Below are 17057 nucleotides of genomic sequence, written 5' to 3' on the forward strand. Positions count from 1 at the left end.
TTCTCCAGAAGGCACCTGGGAGTTGGAATATCTAATCAGAACTCGAATCAGTAGGTCTGATATGATATCAGATCTATTTTGGGAGTAAATCTATGTGCAAGTGATTGTTTCCCAAACAAATTTATAAAAAATAAGTAGCGAGGTGAACTCACCGAAGGGCATACTTCTGCTACAGGCAGTATTTGACTAGGTTGTTTTTCAGAGATAGTTTCACTTGAAGATAGGCTTAATGTAGCCCACTAGATACTGTGAAATGCTATAACGTGTCATAGGCATCAAATCGTGATGAGATAAATAAAACAATGTTTTTTACAAACCCTCATTAAATTATCTCTCGGTTTTTGACAACTTATACGTGTTGGCATTATTTGGTAAAGCTTGTTACCTCAGCGTGTGGCTCTTCACACAAACCCAAATATTGACTTCGGCTCTTCACAAAAATTTGTTGGCCAACCCTGGTTTATTGTTTATACTATTCATATTGTAAAAATATTCAATTTGAAAATTTTGTTTGTGATTTTTTATCAATGTTTTGATTTACATAAATATATTAATTGTTACTGTAGCCTGTTAGACAAATCATTAGAGAAACAAGGCTTATTATTTTCGAAAATATTTCTTCGACTTGTGATCTAAACTGACTTTGCACATGATTTTACTACTGCAAGTTCTGTGTACTTGTAAAAAAAATTTACGAACAGGGAAACCATGTGATCCAATTCCTGGAACATGTAGCATACATGGCACTTTTTATTCAACTGCCAAAGCTAATTGATGCAAATGACGACGACAAGCTAACATCCAACCAAGTTGGCACTTTCCAAAATTACTTCCGATTATCCAACGAGTGCCACTTGGTTCTGTCAAAAGTGGCGCTACAAATAAAAGAACTAGATATCCACTATAAAAGAGCTATAGCTGCAAAAGAAAGATTGATGGTAACACAGATATTTCGCTACCAGCGCTAGTTTATCTCAGCAGCATTATGAATGGTACATCTCCGTTGCTAGCAAGAAAATCCCGAAACATCAAAAGCAATCTACAACTGTTTTAAAATATGACTTTCTTAAAACTCCATCTAGTGTGAAAAAATTGCTCTAATTCAGAACCGAAATTGCATTTCCCAAATGTCATTGGTGTCCTCGACAGCAAATATGTCATGATGAACAAGCCTTGGCATGCCGAGTGTGAGTACCAGGGGCAATTATCAATTATCTTGCTGGCCATGTGTGACTCAAACTACTCTTTTAGGTAAGTTGCTGCTGGGGCACAAGGTCGAGCTTAATTTGGGGGTGTTTTTGAAGTTGAGTACACTACAGCCAGCATTGACCAGCAATAATATCAATGTTCCTGCTGTCTCGCTTGTTGCCAGACTGTGAAGAACCTTTACGTTAAATAATACTGGCCGATGAGGGAAACTCACTTCAAAATATCACTGGACACGACCATATCCGAAAAGGGTTTTGACAGATAGAAGAAAAATTTTCAACTACCGTTTGTCAGGGCCAGAAGACTAATTGAAAGCTCTTTTGGAATTATCTCTTCAACATGCAAAATTTTACTTCGTTGCCTTGACCTTCAACCAGATGAAGCGAAAACCGTTGTATTGGCTTGCTGAGCTCTTCACAATCTCATTTGCAGTTATTGTCAGGCTCCTGAAGAAACAGTGCAACTGTCACCTTGAAAACCATCTAATCCAGCAGGCACAATACCTAGTGTTGAAGCTCGATCCGTTAGACTGTTAACTGATCTTTAGGTAAAATGGAACACACAGCCATTTTTATACTTACATTTCCCCGCACTATTGCGAGCTTTTGCCTTATTGCAAGATATGATAATAATATGATTGGTCAGTTTTTTGTTGCATTACAACAATGATGGCCGTCAAAATCGGACCAACCTAGTAAGCAGCATTTCACCGATCTTGTGTCGGTGACTGAAACAAGATAGTTTTTACAACTGATTTTCGTTTTACAGAAGGCAAATTTTATCTGTTTCTCAAGTTTATTTCTGTCTTAGTTGAAAGTGACTCTGACAAACAAGAGTCGGTACCAACAGTATTCAGCATTGCTCAAGAGTTCTTCCTTAGCTGTCCAAAAAAACAAGATGTGCGTGCGGGAAATTAATCAAAAAGCCCAATAGAACCGCTAACTGTGAGATCAAAAAAAGAAAAGGGACTGGGTGGAAACTTTCAATGCCCAGCTTTTTTTTTATACTTCCTGTCGTTTTATTTTTTTTGAACTAGAGCTTAGTTTCCCTGAGCTAGAGTTTCTTTTTCTCATTTTAGCACTCAAAACTTAATATATCCGACAGCCACAAAATGTGAACGGCTTTGCAGAACGATATATAAGGCTTCCTGGTATAGCTTTCCTCGAATCTTTGAACAGGGACGTTTTACTTTTATAAGAGACTCACTGTAGGAATATGCCAGAGTGGGATGCACCTTCCTTCTTGAGTTATGGTGCCAACAGGTCCGCAGAGTGCGGCTTTCTAAGGAGCTTTTCTTTTGATTACAAAGTTGTTATCGTGGTGCGATGCGAAGTGGCCACTATTGCGTGATGGACATTGAGAAAGAAGACCAGACTCTCCGTCTAATCAATGTATACGCTCCAAATGAACCGAACCAGCGCAAAAAACTTTTGTGAGGACATGACCTATCTTTTTGTCGCCAATGTCCCCATTATTTTAGCGGGTGACTTCAACTGTGTGGACTCAGCCGAGTTGAACTCGACTAGCCATTTAAGAATGTGCGAAGGAAAGGGCCAGCTAACAGTTTTGTGTAAAAACTATAGTCTCACGGATCTGCGAAAAAAATAAAATTCCCATACCGGGCTCACAAAAGTAGACTGGACAGACTTTATCTCCCCAATTGATTGAATAAAACCTTGCAGTTTTTAAACCGTACCTTTTTCAGCCAATCTTATGGTTGAATGTGACATTACCAAAAAGGGTGAAATAGACAGGCCCGCAAGCCTGTCTTACTGGAAATTAGATACCTCAGTTTCGGAGGCCAGTTACCAGGAGCAAATAAGGACAGTCATAAATGAAGTTGCCACATTACAACCCAGCTTTTCAGATGTGGCCTCGTGGTGGAAGCTGTCAAAGGGTCAGAGCGAGTAGCATTGACCGATGTAAAATTAAAGAAGTGGTTACAGAAAAGACTCGACAAGCTCATGCTACAAGGATAGCCTTTGAGTGAAAATGTTATTTTGAGGAGTGAGACAAGGCTGTTCACTTTCTCCTACTTTTTATGTGATCTATATTCAGTTATCAACTACTTGCTGTCTAAACAAGGTATGAATGACCTGAGTCTGTCATGTGGCCTCCAGGCCAAAGCATCAGCATACGCTCACGATCTTCTGTTTGCACAGGACAGAGATATAAAAACTTTTTGAAATTATTGAGTTGTTTCTTACGGCCACGGGTAAGCATTGCAAAAACATTGCAAAAACCAATATCTCGTCTCTAACCAGCAACCGATGGAGTGTTGAACACCAAGTAGATTCTTGGAAAGTGCTGATGATTTTCTCTAACAAAGGCAACCTCCATGACATGATGACTAACATAAAATTAATTTTAGATGAAATTAAAAAAAACCTGGAGGGCTCGAAGAATCTATCTACATGTAGGTCGTTCACTAGTTGGCAAAGTGCTTCTTGTCAACTCAATGTAGTTCCACTCCGCTGCAGCGCACTTGTCCAATAAACTTTTCTTTTAAGACAGGAGACATTTACAGCTTTATGTGGGGAAAAACCGAGAGCCAGTTTCTGGAAAACAGTGGATACATCAAAAGTGAATGGTGGTTTAGGACTTGTGAATGTTAGTAAAGGAAGCAGTTCATTGTTATTGTAATAACAAATTGAAGAGACCTTGGATGTAGATTTTAGTCATCCCAGGTGATGTATTTAGATCCATTTTTGGTCCCAATGTCTGTCGCCTTTTCCCAAAAGCATACAATAACGCAGAACCTCATTTTTTAGTACTAACGCAGCGTACGAATGGGCAAAAAACTTGATAGATGTAATCGCGCCTAAGCTTAATGATATTTTTTCTTTTACATACTTATCATTACTAACTTTCGCAATTTGTAAAGGACGTACACACGCTCATTTCATTGGTTATTTAATTACAACTAAAAAAAATAGGTCTGCCTTTGCAACAAAGCAAACATAAAAAAAGCACGCGGTTGGCGTCAGATACTGCAAAGAAGTTTTCAAATGAGCTAAACAAAACCAAAAGTCAAACAAGTAGGTTGGATTACATTCTTTAAACATCTTGTTCATTCCAACTTTTTACAATTTGAAATGAGCACCTCGGCTTGTTAGTTGAGGGTGTTGAGGTCTGTCTGGGGGTTAAGAATAGAAAAGTTTTAGAAAACACGACAGAGCACTGGAGTAAAAAACAAGAGTTGTCTGCGGATCTTGTTGATAACAATCATCGGAAGTTGTAAATAAGGTTATGGCTACGTGGCAGATTTAGATCTCTGGACTGGGTTGGCGAAATGCAGAGAGATTAAAGGAAGAAGACACAATTTAAGGAGCTTTTTACCTTTGAAAATGGTGTGAGATGGTTGTTCTGCATAATGCTTAATAAAGTGTCCCTTTTACTAGGCTTTTTAAATTTTGGACTCAAATGAGGTTCCGAATTTCCCACAAAAAAGGCTGCAGAGAACGTTTCATAGATACCATATATTCAACATAGAAATAATAGGCCCAGACTCAAAATCTTTTGCCGATGCAAGGAAGTTGCTCATGATTAAACTGAGACATCAGAGAACTGCTCCGTCCAGCACACAATGAAGAATGACACGTTTTTCTAGATGCCTAGCTCCGAAAAAATTACAACAAAATTAGAAAAAAGTGATAGAAAGCAGACACAAAAACAGCTCTAGCCCATTGATAAGCGACGAGAGTTCATTGCAACCTTACATGGCTTACAACCATGTAAGCCACATAACAGTTGAAAGTATTACATTTGCGAAAAGAAATGGAATCTCTTTGCCTCCTTCCCTCCCCATTGCTCACATAAATTGCAACCCTTAGAAGTATCGATGGGCCATTTAAACATCAATATAACACTGCAGGCAACAACTGGATGGTGAACCACCCCGGAAGAACCATTTCCATACATGACATCGGTGGACTAGTTGAACAGGCATACCCTAAAGCCTTTACATGTGAAAACAACGTCAGGCTTCAAAGTTGCTGGCATATGGCCATTCAATCCTGATATGTTTACAGATGACAATTTTATGGGATCATATGTCACTGACAGGGACGATCCTAACCAGAGAGGACAGTTAGATATTGATCCAGGCAAAGGTACCATCAAATCAAGTTATAGCTACTCCAATGCAACCAGCTGCAACTGTTGCACGCCCTAATTGCCCAACACCAGAAGAAGGCCGACCATACCCAAAAGCCCCACTTCGAAAGGGCAACAAAGCTGGGGGTAGACAAGGCAGGTCGATAGTACTAACAGACACTCCAATCAAAAATCAACTGATAGCCAAACTAATCGCAAAAACAGGTAATGCATTATTATAGTAACATATACATGTAGATATATAGTGTGAATAATTGAACTGACATCAGTCTAGTTCTATTATTTATCTTTAGCTTTCATCCAAGTTTAAATGTGACTGTATTAATTTTAGCAAGGAATGCGAGCAAGCAGAGAAAGAAAATGAAAAGAGTGCTTACACCTGAGGAAAGCAGTGAGGATGATGAGGCAGAAGCTCAAAATATTCTGGCTACTGCTCTGAAGTCTGACAGTTATGACTGTGCTGAAGAGAACTGCGATGTCAACACAATAAGCATAGGATCGTTCATTGTGGTCATATACACCAGCAGCAAATCTGTGGCATATTATGTAGGACAAATCCAAAATATTGAAGATGACTCGGTTAAAACAACTTTTTAAAGCAGTGTGGGGATTCTTTTGCTTGGTCTGATGTAAAAGATGATGTTGTGCTGCAAGACAGCATAGAAACTACCTTGCCTAATCCTACCTCAGTGGGTGGGACTGCACGAGTGTGTCTGGAATGGCAGCTTGCATCTGGTGTTTCTAATGTTAGCTAACATTATTATTGGGCTAGTAGTAATAAACCTGTCAGGCATACTAATGAATGTGGGTCTATCCATAAATAAATGGGTTTTTTGGCCAAATTTTTAAGCAGTAATTTCACTAAAAGAATGATTCACATATGAATTATACATACCAAACCCTAAAATAGAAAATAAGTGTGGTGGTAGTGCTCCTCTATCATGCTTTAGTAGTTTGCTAAAGTTAGTGTATATGCACAAAATAGTTTATAGTCATAATTGCAAGATAGAGATGCTGGTACACGGTATACATATTACTCTGAACACAAATATCTAATTGTAATGGATTTCACAATGGCTTTGCTGCTCGTTAATGCAAAAATTGGTATTGTGTGGACTAATCCGTTGGTGTGGGGCCCTTTTATAAGTTGGCATGTTTTGTGTAATAATGGTGACAGGAAACATCAATAAGTTTCTGCTACACCTGTATTATTAGTTCAAAATTATTAGTTATTTGTTTTCAACGCTAACTTGATATGCTGTACCTACATCTAGTTTCAGTTTTGCTCAAAGTTGCACATATTTCTTAAATTTGTGTCACCGCTGTTACGCTGTCACCATTGTTACACACCATTGTTACATAACTCATATAATTTTAGGATTAATTTGAGTGAATTTCACATTTAATATTAATTAGTGTCTTAGTGATGTTTTTGATATTCTCATATACGAGTTACTCATATTTTAAATTCAAGCCATTGTGGGAGCTTAGCAAGCTTCTTCAAGCAAGTTAGCAAGCGGTTGTTACCTTACAAATATATTACTAAGAGTTGTGACTAATATAATCTACTCATGGTAGTAACTTGTAACAAGTGCACGAAACAGAATAACATTGTTAGGTAGAAAGTCTGCTGGTCATTTCTGCTTTCAACATCGATAAAACAACATCTGCAGAGCAGATGTGTAAATATTGCAACAAAATACGTCAATATTCAAAACAATATGCTCAGTATTTGACTGCACAAACTAACCAGAGTCAGAAGAGTAGACCAAAAACAAGGGCTCATTTACAGAAGATCATTTGGAGGAAACTCAAGAAAAACCAACAATTAGAGTTGAGCAATAGAGATTGCAAAAAGGCTTTTGAAAGTAAAATTACAAGGTATGTACATTCATCTTTTCGTAATCAAACTTAATGCTTTGCTACGTTTGCGTGCATTATCGATGTTCTAAGTTAATGCTTCAAGTATATTGTAAAAATAATGTTATTAAAGTTTAAATTCATTTTTTGTAGCAACCACTTCTCAATTTGGCAAAGTACAATCTGAGGGTAAAGCTGTGAAAAGATTGATCAGAGTACTTCCAAAGAAAATGTCACCAGGCTGTCCATAAACTAGCAATGACAGTTGGACTATCATTGTAGGAAGATGGCGATAAAGATGAAAAAAGGTAAAAGAGAAAAAAGAAATAGAAAAGTAAGCCACTGGAAAGTATTAACTTTTACATAGATCCTGATGAGCATGCAATTAGTGATCCAGAAAGTGAGCGCAATTCTGAACCCATCAAACAACTAGCAAGCACATTGAAAGAAGGTGATTTTGTGCTAACATTGCTGCATGAAAAAAAACTTTCAGGCATTGTGTAGGAGTAGTAAAAAGGGTAAATGCCGTCGAAGCTGAGTTGCAGTTTTTTAAGAGTGAAGCAAAAAAATAACGCTTTTGTTGTCAATACAAAATATATAGTATTATATAGCATACAGATATAGCATGATATACCAATGTACCCCACTCTCCCCTAATTGTTGTAGCATGTTATTCTCTTCCATATGAAATGGTGACGATCACTAATAATGGTGGTTTTGTAAGAATTTTATTCAGTTTTACATTCATAAGTTATTCGTTATAATGGTCAAGTAACTCCCAACTCTACTGATGTCTCATATTTTTGTCACACAATTTTATCTGCTGTGATGGGTTGACCACTACCAAGCTTGATATTTGCATCGGCATAGCAATAGCATGAGATATTCATGTTTGCTTGTTTATGTATCAGGGGTTGGATCCCTGTTTTGCAGTGGCTGTTGTTTTTATGGTCCTACACTTGTTAATTTATCATTTCGATATGCCAGACATATATCATTTTAAACCCTGACAGAACCATATGTTAGCAAATTTCTTGCTTTTGTTATATCCGGTTTCGGTAGTTTTTAATTACCGATTGAGACTTGGAGTTGTCATCCTACTTTGGATAACTCCCGACGCCCTGTGCCGGGTTAATTCTCATGGCTTGCGCTGTACTGTGGTAAAGGCGCCTATCACATTGCGTCGCAATTGCCGTTTGAATTAGCCTAAGGGTGGCGCGATTTTTCCTTAGCCAATAGATTCGTGTCAGCAAGACTCCGTCATGAACTGTAGCCCAAGTTCTCTTTTAGTGGGATAATTTCCTGACAACCGTTCCTCCCTTGACTATAAACGGAAGTGATCCCGTCTACACTTGCCGGAGCGGAGAGGAATCTGATTCCACTATCTACGTGGCGTGTTCTCTTCTCTCTCCTGGATTCCTGGTGGATAGATGTGTGTGATCTTTCTGCTGACTGACTGACCCAACAAACAAATCCACGCTCGTCGTGGTTGGTTGCGGACGTCCTAGAAGGAGTGCCCAACTGGCCGTGCGCTCTCTCTTCAATACAGGTATTACAGATATCTGTGTACTTTCGTTTTATTAAGTTTTTAATAATAACTTCAAACATGTAGTAATCATTTACTTACATGTCTCTGCTAGTAAAACTAATATTAATAATGTTTTAGGAAATAAGATATTAAACATATAAAACTCTTGCTCCAAGCGAGTGCAAATAATAATCATTGTTATACAGGATTGTGTGGTTAGTTCGTTCGGGTTATTCATCCCCTCACTCCCTCTTGTTAACTCGAGTATTTAAGAACGCCCAAATCCCGTCATAACATTTGGTGGAGATGCCTGTTCCTTCAAGCAGGTACTAGTTTTGTTTTATTTCATTCTGCTTGCTAAAAACGATTTTTTAGCTAGGCAATATTTCTTAAAACTTGAATTAAAAAGTTCGGTTTTATTTGTTACTTAGTGTGATGAGCACTATTGCTAACATTGCCGTTATATTTTATTAAAGTTTATTTACATCTCTGCAGTTTAAAATTCGGTTTGCTTTGTTACTTAGTATGATGAGCACTACTGCTAACATTACTGTTATTTTTTATCAAAATTTATATACATATTTGTGGTTTACTCTGTGTGAGATTTGCTGATATCTTACATCAGGTACTAATAATAATATTGGTTAGTGTTCACCCTTAATGCACTAGTTATCTTGTCATAAGTGCTGGTTCACTTTGTTCGCTGTTGCAAATTTGACTGCGTGTGAGACACCAGTCTGTTTACGTCTCGTGTTGAGCGTTGTTGAGAGTCCCAGCTCTCTGTTAATTTTGGCTAGCCTTGCCTCGCCTGTAAGTTGCTCGGTCGGCCACCTTGCAATTGGCGTACCGCCTTCTTATTAGGGTCTTAGCTGGTGTTTGATCCGGCTGTTGCAACACCGGCGTGTGTTTGCTTTCATCATACTGTTGTGTGGTGTGGATTCGTCCTGTTGAACCTTTGGCAGTGTAGTGCCTCGGCGTAGGTACTGAGTGGTTACTTAGCTTTACTGCCTGTCCAGTGTTTTCCTGCGTTCGAGGACTCACTGTTGATTTTCTGGGGGCTGCAATCAGCGTAACTCTTGACATAATAATAATAACATAATAAAATACGGTTTAAAACACCAATAATTGGTATAAAATGGCCAATACTCAAAACTTTGATGAGGATATGGACGAAGTTAGTTCACAAGACGTTAGGGTGCAACGTCAGTTAAGGTCTCTCGATGAGCAACGGGAGGTATATCAGGTTTTGGGATTCTCTGTCTCAAGAAATGAGGGACATGATAATCAGCAAGGAGTGCAAGGAAAGAGACCCTGTCAGATCTGATGATCCTTTTGCAACCCCTGCTGCAGCTCTAAACAGACTCCTTCAGCCAAACGAGCTGTTCAGGCGAAGATCATCCTCAGACACAAACCCATTTTCTCAAGATTGCCAACCAGGCATGCTACGAGCCACACGGGCTCCGCCCCGATCAGCACCAGCTGGTTTCCCAGCTCCACAACCTCGGCAACCTTCAAATGGTTTGGCGCATTTACCGAGCATGCAGCCAGCATATCCTCCGTCAACCAATTACGTACCTGTGCCAACGGTATTGCCAGATTTCCACAATATGGAAGATTTCTCAAATGGTCCTGGAGAATCTTGGGACGCCTTCATTGAGAAGTGGGAAATTAGAATGAGACCTTATAGGTACTCTGCTAACCAGCTAGCACTGGCTCTCCCTGACAGATTCAAAAGTGCTGCGTACACTAAATATAAACGAATTATTAAAGAGAAGCCACACATTTCAGCCAACTATAACTTGCTGAGACGAGAATTAGATAGTCTTTAAAGCCCATGGCAACCTCCAAGGACGAGGATTATACACCATCCAGCAAGGAAAGAAATCGGTTGGAGATTACTACGCTGAACTGGATTCTATAGCGGACACGGCTTACAGTGACATTCCTGATAAGTACAAGGATACTTTCCTTGTCGATATTTTCATCCAAGGACTACGGGATTCTATCCGGAAAAGTCTAAGTTCCAAAGGCAAACTGACCTTGAGTAAAGCTGTTCACGAGGCAGAAGTGGCCGTGAGCTCTCTCTTCAATACAGGTATTACAGATATCTGTGTACTTTCATTTTATCAAGTTTTTAATAATAACTTCAAACATGTAGTAATCATTTACTTACGTGTCTCTGCTAGTAAAACTAATATTAATGTTTTAGGAAATAAGATATTAAACATATAAAACTCTTGCTCCAGGCGAGTGCAAATAATAATCATTGTTATACGGGATTGTGTGATTAGTTCGTTCGGGTTATTAATCCCCTCACTCCCTCTTGTTAACTCGAGTATTTAAGAACGCCCAAATCCCGTCATAACACTTTTAACAGTGTTTATGTTGCATGCCCAAAGGAAAGTGCAAAATAGATAGACATTCGATTCGCCCGTGAAAGGGTTACATTTGTCTTCTCAATATTTTGAGTGAATGTTTAATAAATAAAACGCTAATCTCTATTTGACCATGCCTCAAATGAAGCACCACTGTAGGGGAGAGCGGGGTAGGTTGGACCCCTGGGGCAGGTTGGACTTTGTAAATTTTGAGCAATATGTGCATTTTCAGAGTTATCTTTCCACATTATATGTAGGTCAATTCATCACTTCCTGTCAATGACTGAACAAGACATGTGCAATTGTAAGTAAATAAGTTTCAAATCTATATTTTCTGCCTAAAAAGTAACTATAAGAAATAAAAACTTTTAGCAATTTATTCTAGATTGAATTGTTATTTTGCCCCCGAACTCTGTTTGAGGGATGTTTACCATGTATTCAGCAAAATTCAGATAAAATTTTACAGCTAAACAATATTGAATTAAAAAAAAATACAATCTTGCTAGCAAAGGTCAGAAGGGGCAGGTTGGCCTTTTGAGAAAGGGGCAAGTTGGCCTGTAGGCCAACCTGCCCCTTCAACAATGTTATAATGGAAAATGATAATAATCTTTGCCTGTTTGACTCCTACTTCAGTTTAGTGACAATTAGTACAATTAATATATGCATACTAATACCATTGTAGGCAACCATGGTTAGGAATTATAAACGCAAGACAGAGAGAGGGGCCAGCAAAGAGAACATTGATGCTGCGCTCAAGTTTTGGAGTGAAGGGGCTACTTTAGACCAAACAGTAGATACTTATAAAATTTCAGCTACCACGCTTAAAAGACATCGAAAGAATGCTGGTGAGGGCTATGTCCGTTGTAAAACAGTGAAGATGGTGTTTAGCGAAGCCATGGAACAAACATTAGCTACACATCTTAAAGACCTAGACTCGCGATTCCATGGCTTAACACCTGTTAAGTGTCGTGAGTTAGCATATGAATATGCTATCAACAACAGAACCGAAGTAAAAGTACCTGAGAGCTGGCACACAAATAAGTCAGCTGGCAAAGATTGGCTTGCTGCTTTTATGAAGAGACACAAGTTATCAATAAGAACACCAGAGGCCACTTCGTTAGCCAGACAGTCAGCATTTAATAGGCCAGCAGTTAACCTGTTCTTCGACAAGCTCAAAGAAGTAACTGCTAGGTAAGCAAAATGTAACAAATTATTATGAGCCTACAGCATATAATTAGTTTTTAGCCGCGGCAAGTTCATCAATACTAAATACTCACATTATAATACTGCAGGCCAGCTATAGATCTTGTAGACTTCTACTACAAATTATAAGTAGCCTAACATTTAGTGAATTAAATTATGATGTTTCTGGTTTTCAAATAAGAACTATTTGTTTCAGATTCCAAATATTACCACAGAATATCTACAACCTAGACGAGACTGGTGTGACCACGGTTCAGAACCCTGGAAAAGTGATAAGTGTGATGGGAAAAAAGCAAGTAGGAGCTACTGCATCTCAGGAGCGTGGTGAACTGGTTACAATGTGTTGTGCTGTAAACGCTATCGGTAATTCTCTACCACCGTTCTACATTTTCCCAAGGGTGAATATGAAACAACACTTTCTAAATGGGGCTCCTGCAAGTGCAAAGGGAGTGGCTTGTAAAACTGGGTATATGAACAGCGATATATTTACAAATGAATACTTACCATTCTTCATTAGTCATGCAAAGCCATGCAGCAGCGAACCAACTCTGCTAATTCTTGACAATCACAGTTCACACATATCTCTTCAGTCAATCGAATTATGCAAAGAGAAGCATATCATCTTATTAACTCTCCCTCCTCACACTTCCCACAGACTTCAGCCCCTAGATCGTAGTGTATATGGTCCTCTGAAGCGTTACCTTAACTCAACTATGGATGAATGGCAGCGAAGTAATCCTGGGCGTGCTATAACCATATATGAAATGGCACAGCTATCAGGTGTAGCTTTTACAAAGAGTGTCACAAATGCTAACATTATAGCTGGGTTTCGCGCAACAGGCATATATCCCTACAATGCAGACATATTCGATGACAGTGAGTTTCTCCCTGCTGATGTGACCGACCAACCAGATCCTGAAAGACATCAACCACAACCGGATGCAGAGCCACAACCGGATGCTAGACATCAACCAGATAATGAGCCACAGTCTGATCCAGAGCCACATGTAGAGCCACAGGCTTCTACATCTACTCATCCCTCACCTTCTTCCAGTAATATACATGTAGGTGAACCAATACCATCAACATCTGCACAAACACCAATAGAGCAGAGGCGAGTATCAACCTCGCATATAACTCCAGAGCAGCTTATGCCATTGCCTAAAGCTGGCATTCGCCAAAAAAAGAACACCAAAAGAAGGAAAGTAGCATCTGCTATTCTAACTGATACACCGGAAAAAAACAGAATTGCAGAGCATGCTGCAGCAAAAGTATCCAAACAACCTGCAAAGAGGAGAAAAACGGCACCCATTCCTGAATCCTCAGATGACGATGATATCTTGCCAATAGCATTAACGGACTCGGAGTCTGGAGAAGATCCGTTCGATCCTGAACAGCAACAGGAAGATCTGGGGGAAATTACCAAAGGCTGCTATGTGCTAGTAAAATATCCTGCTGGCAGGAAGACAATATTTTATGCCGGGTCTGTATTAGATGTTAAAGAGGATGACAGATTTGAAGTTAACTTTCTACACAAGGTCAGCAGCAGTAGACAATGTGCCTTTTAGTATCCAGATAAGGAGGACCGTGACTGCATACCTAAAGATGATATTGTGTTAAATTTGGGCGACCCAGTATCTACAGGGGGAACTTTAAGAGCAATAAGACGCATCATGTTCAACGTAGATTTGAGCAAGTTCTATGATGATCTGAGATGACTTGATTATTAGATACCAATTTTGAGTAAAATTTTATTTCTCTGTATTGGATACAAAGATTGAGCAAGATTTTATGTATTTCTGTTTTAAAAGCACTTCTTTGCTGGGACTTTTTCTGATTCTGGTACCAACTTTATGGTATAGAACATTTTATTTCACTGTTTTAATAATTCTGTCTTCTACCATAATTCAACTTTATCTTATTCACCTTGGCTGTGTTAAATAAAACTTTCATATCACATCTTATTTTGCGCATAACCTGAGCTTAATAATGGATAGTCCAACCTGCCCCACTATGGGGTCCAACCTACCCCGCATGCGGGGCAGGTTGGACTTTTGAACTTGTTGTGCAAGAGCAAGAATAACTCTTTCAAAAAAATTCCCAGAAATTTAACAAAGGACCACAGTGGTGTCAACAAGTGAATGTAGTGTCACACAAAATTCCATGAAAATGTGATAAAAAACACAGCAGCAATAGCAAGAAACCTAAAAAGGGGTCCAACCTACCCCGCTCTCCCCTAAGGAAGTGTTGAAACATAGAGTGCCATACTGTTCAAATAAAGATATTACGGGATATAATGCCAATAAGACTGACGCCCATGCACATAGAAAAAATTATAACACATCATTAGCTTAAATAGTTGATTTAAAACGTATCCTGGACAACTAGATTCATATACATTGTATGTAGTTACTGTCTACTTACCCGACATTACAATACATTACGACACACGAAACATTATCATCGGCCACAACTATTCGTTAGTACTCATCATTGATGAGACTGACCATTTGTAGACGTAGGCTAACGAGCACGATATCCTTGTGCTATATTTATTACTGAATTCCACAACTGTCGGTAAAGCACACAGCAATGATAAATCAACAGTCGATAAGCTAATAATTCTAACTAGTACCTCGTGATTGGCAACGAACGGATGCGGACAAATTGAATTCAATAAAGCTAGACACTCGCGCTTTTTACCACGTGACATCCAATAACTTATCACGAGCAGTGTCGTATATAATAGGGAGAGTTACGTCATCAACAGAGCCAAAGTAGGCGTGGCCGAAAGTTCCAAACAAACATCGGCCACGCCTACTTTTATACAGAGTTACATTGGACTGCTCTTACCTGTCTTTGTTTATCAGGTAATAAAACTACTTTGGGTAACCTTAGAGCACTATCAAGCATACCACAAGAAAGCTCAGGTTTTGCTCTAACCTACATAGCAGTTGTAAAAGTGAGAACTCCATATTTACAGGTTTTCTGCTACTTCATAGTAAATAACTCCTATTATCTGCACTAGAATGTCAGCTAAATTGTGTGTACTTGCAACTTCACAACTTTGGACGGCCAAACAAACAATTTAATGTATTTACAATGATAATTATATTTATAATACTATCACTTACTCATTACTCATCACTTACCATCACATTTACTCAAGTGCATAAGCGTGATGTTTTCTTCCAAACTTATCGAAAAAATATTATTAACATTAAAGACCTTTGTTTTTCTGATTCACATAATGTGTATGTAAACGAAGTTCTCAGCCCCAAACAGCGAACTTTGTTCTGGAGTGCTAGACAGTTTAAAAATGAGTATGGCTATAAATTTGTTTGGACATTTAACCAAAGGATATATCTGAAGAAAGACAAGGACTCCGATGCGATATCAATAAACACTAATCAAGACTTAGATGACTTAAAACTAACATAATGTCTTCCATAATTCTTTAGACTTGGACTTCTTGATTCCTTATGGCTTTTTTTCTGACATGAATACTACTAACCCTTTTGTTTGCAATAAGTATGATTTGGAATCTTTTCCCACTTTAACCCAAACGTACTCAGCAAATAGTACTTTTTCAATACTAAAAATAAATTGTCAACGCCTTCGCAATAAATTTGATTTGTTTGAAAATCTATTAGACACGCTTGATTTTTCATTTGACCTCATTTGTTTAACTAAAACTTGGCTTTATGACAATGAACTTCAGTATTTTAAACTTGATAATTATAATTTCACCGGTACACAACGTAATGCACGAGCTGATGGTGCTGGAGTCTTTGTGCGCTGTGGGTTGGCAGTCGAGCAGCAGTTCGCAGAGATCAATGGTGCTGACGTTCACTCTGTCAGAGTGATGGGGGATGGTATTGAGGCTTGTCACAATTCCACTCTAACTGTTATCTACCGACAACCCAGCTCTGATGTAAATACTTTTCTACACAGCCTGGAGCGATTCTTATTAATCTTCTTCATATTCTTGCTCATCCACTCATTTTATCACAGGTGACATAAATATAGATACCCTTGAGCCGCAGACATGTGAAAGCTACTTGAATTTATAAGCCATTTATAACCTAACAAACTTAATTGACATTCCTACACATTTTACTCAACATCTCCAAAAATGGTCTTGTCTGGATCATATACTAACAAATCAAAATGCATTGGAAATAACTTCTGGAATTATTGAAGCTGACTTTAGCGATCATTTCCCTAGTTTTGCAATTGTTGAACAAAATGAAATGCCTGATGATCAGGACAAACTAACGACTTTTGAGATTATTCATTATAAAAATCTAACTAAACATTTGAAAGCAGTAAAATGGGATATCAACACTGCTGATGTTGAATCTCAATATAACAAATTTTTATCTAAACTGCAATCAATTATTGCTTGCTTTACAACCGTCAAATCAAAGAAAATTAATGGGTCTGCTAGGAAAAGTAAACCTTGGGTTACTTCTGAATTAAAAAAACAGTTATTGCATAAAAACAAGCTATTTAAACAGACTTTAAATCCCCTCTAAATACCAAGCTAAAAGCTAAGTATGTGGCTTTAAGAAAAAAGCTCACCAGTGAGTTGCGAAAATCCAAAGCTAATTATTTCAAATTAGCATTTGAAAGCTGTGATAGCCCTACTGAGGTTTGGAAAATTATAAATAATGAGATATTAAAAAAATCTAACACTGGAGAGCCTAAAAAGATTAAAACTACAAGCAAACTGCCTGCAGAATCAAGTGATAGTTTTGAGATAG

The 17057-nt window shown here is 38.4% G+C and overlaps 1 protein-coding gene across 1 annotated transcript; it reads left to right on the plus strand.

The window, feature by feature from the left end:
- Positions 1–11760: 11760 nt before the first annotated feature.
- Positions 11761–13859, plus strand: LOC137401897 (uncharacterized). Its single transcript, XM_068088373.1, has 2 exons — positions 11761–12279; positions 12488–13859. The coding sequence occupies exons 1-2, from the start codon at positions 11777–11779 to the stop codon at positions 13857–13859; spliced, it is 1875 nt and encodes a 624-aa protein (XP_067944474.1). The 5' UTR covers positions 11761–11776.
- Positions 13860–17057: the final 3198 nt, after the last annotated feature.

Source organism: Watersipora subatra, chromosome 8 (genome assembly GCF_963576615.1).
Source record: "Watersipora subatra chromosome 8, tzWatSuba1.1, whole genome shotgun sequence".
Taxonomy (NCBI): Eukaryota; Metazoa; Bryozoa; class Gymnolaemata; order Cheilostomatida; family Watersiporidae; genus Watersipora; species Watersipora subatra.

Coding starts and splice junctions, on each gene's coding strand:
- LOC137401897 (XM_068088373.1), top strand. CDS start 11,777: ATGGTTAGGAATTATAAACGCAAGACAGAGAGAGGGGCCAGCAAAGAG. Junction 12,280..12,487: donor CTCAAAGAAGTAACTGCTAG/GTAAGCAAAATG, acceptor TATTTGTTTCAG/ATTCCAAATATTACCACAGA.